Here is a 5,370-nt window from a genome sequence, read left to right as displayed (position 1 = left end):
AAAAATACTCTTTAAAACTATTTCGAATAGTTGCCAAACATTTAATTTTTTTTCAAAATGATTTATTTTGTAAATTAAACACAAAATGCTTTCCAAACCCACCCTTAATTTTTAAGATTGATTTCAAAATTTGTAATTCAAATAATGTTCTAAAAACAACTCATGTATATTTAAATGAAGCGGTATGTTAGAAAAATCAACACATTCCTAAAATCGTTTGCGTTATAAACTTAATTAAATTGTGTAAATTATAAACAATTTTTAGAATAAAAATGTTCATAAAGATATTAAGTCGTTTAAAAGAAAAATTAATACTGACATACAAATGTACAGATCATGTAATATATGGTTTGAAACTCCATACCACAATTATAAAAAATATATATATATTAATAATTTTTATAAATAACCTTAATATCTAGAAAACAATTAACCACCTTTTTTTTTTTTGACATCGCGTTCGACAGGTTACTATAACAAAAATTACTCATAAAAATCAACATGAACAATAATAGTTATTCATAACAACAGAAATAACATGGTTCAAAAGAAAAAAGAACAATAACAATCTGTCTTTAATAACAATTAACAACCAGTTCCCTTTTATTTTAATAATAGAAACTTTCTTCAACCTTTTTAAAATACTTTTCTGAGATCTCCTCAAACAAAATAGATTTTAGCGTTCAAGTGCTTCAAACTTACAATCCACCTAGTAGAATCTAGCATAAAAGTCCGGCTCATCTGAGATACTTTAATAAATCGAGTCCTCCTTTTTTGAGATCGTCATAATATTATTTATTATAAAAATTAGAATTTCCCAGTGTAGCATCCACTATTCCTTAGCATATAAGAAAGAGCCAAACAGCACCTAATAGAAATTCAAAATCCTCGGTCTAATTGACTGAACGACTAGTTTCGAAACTAATATGAAAAGTAGAGCCCGTTTAAACATGTTCCAATAAAACTAGTTAACAGTATTTTATGAATTATGAATAACAAAAAAATCCATTACTATTACAGCAATTTGATTATGGAACAGTAAACACGACCTCAATTAGTAAACGGATCGAAGTGTCAAATTACTCGGGAGAACTTTTCCTTAAACATAATTTGCACAGTTTTTAAAATAAAGAACAAGCTGAAACTATCAATGCTATAATTAGCTACCACAAACTGAAAGTACCTTCTCTCCAAAAAGTTTCCATATAATAAATAACTTACAAATTGAACACTTGCAGAAAAAACCCACTAAATTGCGAAAAACACCCAAATGATAAAAAGAACTATAACTATGAGTGCAGCAAAAAGACAAGGAGAAAGATCAATAAACATGTGGTTACCGCTTTTTGTGAGGGAAGAAGACAGCCAAGCCAAGCCAGTTTAAGCCTTCTTGCCTTTCAAAGGGCCTTTTGGAATTTTGCTCAAAACCTTCTCTTCAAACACAGCGTAGTGCTTTTTGAACTCGATTAGTGCTTTTTCCGCTAATGGGTCGATTTTATCTTCATACTTCTCATACAGGATTGGGACCGTGTGCAACAAAACAAAGTCTGTGTTTTCAAAGATGATGTCAAATGTCAAATGTCATATTCAAATTTCAAAACAAAAGAAGCTATAAATGTGAAGATAAGGGTTTAAGTTGTCGTTACTTATGTAGAACAACGTCAAGAAATTGCACCAGCTTCCCACAATCGACAGAATCCATAAGGCAGCAATTGCCTGAGACAGAGTAATAGTATTTCTATATTTTAGATAAATCTCAATTATTCTAACATTAACGATGTCCAAGACTAAAAATAGCGTATTCAGACTTAATGTTAAAAGACTCGGTTGCTTGAGATAAACCCAACAAAGTAAATACGCAATAAGACAGACAAAAAAGTACAATGATAACATTATACGTACAATGAGGAATTTCTTCAAATCTCTGCCAGTTGCAATGTCACGCAATAATGCAAAACCACAATTAATTTCCGCTCTCAAAGTTGAAGCAAACTCCAGGAAGGGGTCCGCAGGAAGTTGAACAACTGGGATTCGGGGTGGACTCCTGTAAATACATTTGTTAAAATAGCGGGAAGAACATCATGATTTGAAGCCACCAGAAACATGATTAATGATAAGATGATATTCATATCCAGTAACTCACTTGTAGATAAATGTGTGGGCATTGGACCAAAGGAACAAGAGCCCAAGAGCGAGGATCAGAGAGCGTGAAACAAAAGTAAGCAGATGGCACTCAAGCAATTCAAAGAAAACCCAGATGACAGTGGCTCCACTAAGAACACTGGCTGAGCTCTTCTTATTCCTCCATAAGAATAAATCAGCAGCTGCAAATGCAACAGGGTTAGTCAACATTACCAGACTCTAATTTTTTTATGATTAGATTAGAAGTTTAGTCCATGAAATTAGAGGTATTTCGTCACTGAAAAATCTCTGATAGGTCTTTCAGTTATAACTCTCTAAACTTTTAATTTTGTGTCTAATGGTCCTACAAATTCGTTGCGTTAAACATTATTTGATCTATCACATATAAATTTGAATTTTATGTTCATTGAAACTCTAAACTTTTAATTCCGCAATTAGTAGATAAAAGGGACTTATTTTGTACTTATGAAAGTTTAAAAAACAAATAGACAAAATCGGGCTAAACTTGTAATTTAACCCGAAGAAATCACCATATGACATAAGAAATACACGGATCATCGCCAGAACAAATTCAAGTATGCAATCAGAAATATGCAACACAAAAAAAAAAAAAAAAAATGAAATACAAATATCGGAACCCGAAAGAGTGTACAAATATAGCAAGTTCAGATCATAATAAACACTCTGTCCTGGAAGCTCAATGAATCGCTCAAGTATGAGCATGTCGTATCCTCGATCTGAACAATCAACGTTTTCACAGTAAGGTAAAACGACCAGATCTATAACTTCTTACCGTTCATAAATTCTACAACCAAACAGAAAATAATGAAACAAGCTAGAAAAATGACTAAAGAACATAAAATGGCCTAGTAATCATCAACAAATACCAAGCTCCAACTAAACCAATAGAAGCAGTATAAAAACACAGGGAAAAGAATATAAAAAGACAAATTCAAAAAAAAAAATGCAAAAGTAAAACGAAACGATTTTTCAATAACTTGGAATCAGAGAGGTAAGATTGAGTACGTTTGCCACCGCCGAGGACATGATGAACTGGCCTCTCCCTTCCGAAAAGACGGAAGACCTTCTCCTTAAAGGTGGAGGAAGATGCCGATCCCTCGGTTTCGGTGTCTGATCCCGACGATGAAGATGAATTGTGATCGTGAATCTTCTCGACTATCTTGTCGATCAATGACTCCGATTTGGATTCGGCGTTTTCAGCGTGGTCCGACATGATTGATTGATTCCAGTGACAAAAATCTCGAGGAGAAAATCAAGGGACTGGATCGAGAGAGACTAGGGTTTTAGTAGAGAAGAGAAGTTGAGCGTAAGGAATTTGAAAAAGAAACGAAATGGAGGAAACAGTGACACTTGGGTATTTATTAATGGGTTAGCCAACGCGAAAGCAGATTGACGGAAAAAGGTACGACGTTATGTGACGGCGTTGAAAAAAGGCTGACGGTTTAATAGGGGATGTTTGTGAAAGTAGCCGACATGGTGGAAAAATGTGGGGACACGTGGCAGACGATTAGACAAGGTCAGCTATGGACGGCTTGGACGTACTTAGGGTCGGTAGTGGGTACCACGTTTTGTGAGATACTCCAAGCTGAATCCTTGTTTTCACGTCTTTTCTAAAGCAAAAAAAGGCAAAGTAAATATCAGTTTTACTTTTTTTAAATAATAATTTAATAAATTTTCAATTTTACCTTCTTTCTTTTTAAGAGAACACACATTATTATTATTATTTCTTTTTACAATCAACACAAGGTTAGATTATTTGTAGAGGTGGTCATTCAAACTGCAAAAACTTGTTTCTAAAAATCGAATCGAAAATTTAGTGAAATCGAAAAATTCGATTCGGTTCGGTTTCACTTTTGAAAATCGAATTTGAAACCGAACCAAACCGTTTTTAACTAATATATATATATATAAAAGAGTAAAACCAAATTTAAAACTGAACTGCTTTTAATTTAAAGAACAAAACCGAATTTAAAACGAATCGAACCGAACCGCTTTTAATTAAAAAAAGAATATAATATGGATTTTTTAAAAATGCCAAAACCGAATTTGAAACCGAACCGAACCGAACCATTTTCACCCCTAATTACTTGTAAGGTGCCGAAGTTACTATAGCGCAACCAGCATAGTATTAAGAATGTGTTTATAATATATTTTTAAATATTTAATTTTAAAAATAAATCTCTTTGACAAAGATTGAAATTGTCTGGCAATCACTTAAAATAGCTTTTAAATGTATTTTCAATAATTTTTATCAAAAATATTTAAATAAAAATTAATTTTTTGAAAAATATTTTTTCTCAAGTCAATCCAAACAAGTTTAATTCTAGACTTTTATACATCCTAGACTTTTAGACTTTCATACAATTTATGAGATCAATAACAAGTATATTGATAATAGAAAATGTTTATCATTTTACAAACTGCGAGTTTTTAGGACATAAAACCCAACAATACTCCCACTTGGGACTAAAATCTAGTGGATCAATATATATAAATATATACAATGTTGAGTTTACATGGAGAGAATAAAATGTACAAATACAATAAACTAGGGCATCACAATACCCATGAATTCTCCCACTTGCCCTAGTGATACAAAATTCGTTGACCTAATCCTACTAGGTGACCCTCAAACACTTTAGCGGAGAGGGCCTTCGTAAATAGATCAGCTATGTTTCTTTTGTTGATTTACTTACAGCTACATACTCAGCTTTCATTGTGGAGTCTGCAATACAACTCTGTTTGATGCTCCTCCACACAACTGCTCCTCCGTGAAGAGTAAATAATGACCCCGAAGTTGATTTCCTCGAATCAATATCGGTCTAAAAGTCAGAATCGGTGTATCCAGTAAGGATCAGATCCTTAGGACCATACACAAACATATTATCTCTCGTTCTCCAAAGATACTTGATAATATTTTTAACAGTAGTCTAATGGTCATGATCAGGATTAGACTGAAATCTGCTAACAATTCCTACGGTATAGCATATATCGGGACGAGTACACAACATTGGATACATCAAACTCCCAACTGCAGATGCATATGGAATTCGATTCATCTCCTCAACTTCTTGAGGTGTCTTAGGACTATGTTCCTTAGACAAGTGAATTTCATGCCTGAAAAGTAAAGATCATTTCTTGGAATTTTGCATTTTATACCTAGACAATATCTTGTCTATATAAGATGCTTGAGATAATGCTAATGTT

At 32.9% G+C, this 5,370-nt stretch overlaps 1 protein-coding gene across 1 annotated transcript; it reads right to left on the bottom strand.

The window, feature by feature from the left end:
• Window positions 1-1,054: 1,054 nt before the first annotated feature.
• On the bottom strand, window positions 1,055-3,501 carry LOC120069738 (reticulon-like protein B5). The gene is made up of 5 exons (XM_039021533.2): window positions 3,169-3,501; window positions 2,144-2,324; window positions 1,903-2,044; window positions 1,647-1,716; window positions 1,055-1,547 (listed from the first exon to the last, which is right to left on the bottom strand). The coding sequence occupies exons 1-5, from the start codon at window positions 3,374-3,376 to the stop codon at window positions 1,381-1,383; spliced, it is 768 nt and encodes a 255-aa protein (XP_038877461.1). The 5' UTR covers window positions 3,377-3,501; the 3' UTR covers window positions 1,055-1,380.
• Window positions 3,502-5,370: the final 1,869 nt, after the last annotated feature.

The sequence above is a fragment of the Benincasa hispida genome, chromosome 1 (genome assembly GCF_027475165.1).
Source record: "Benincasa hispida cultivar pf3 chromosome 1, pf3_genome.v1.1, whole genome shotgun sequence".
NCBI lineage: Eukaryota > Viridiplantae > Streptophyta > Magnoliopsida > Cucurbitales > Cucurbitaceae > Benincasa > Benincasa hispida.
The sequence above is the reverse complement of the archived record's forward strand: the minus strand, read 5'-3'. Positions and strand labels throughout refer to the sequence as shown.

Excerpts from the sequence above, each read along its gene's own strand:
- LOC120069738 (XM_039021533.2), bottom strand. The coding sequence starts at position 3,376 with ATGTCGGACCACGCTGAAAACGCCGAATCCAAATCGGAGTCATTGATC. Across the intron at positions 2,325-3,168 it reads TGTCCTCGGCGGTGGCAAAC|CTGCTGATTTATTCTTATGG; the intron begins GTACTCAATCTT and ends TTGCATTTGCAG. Across the intron at positions 1,548-1,646 it reads CTTGACGTTGTTCTACATAA|ACTTTGTTTTGTTGCACACG; the intron begins GTAACGACAACT and ends TTGAAAACACAG.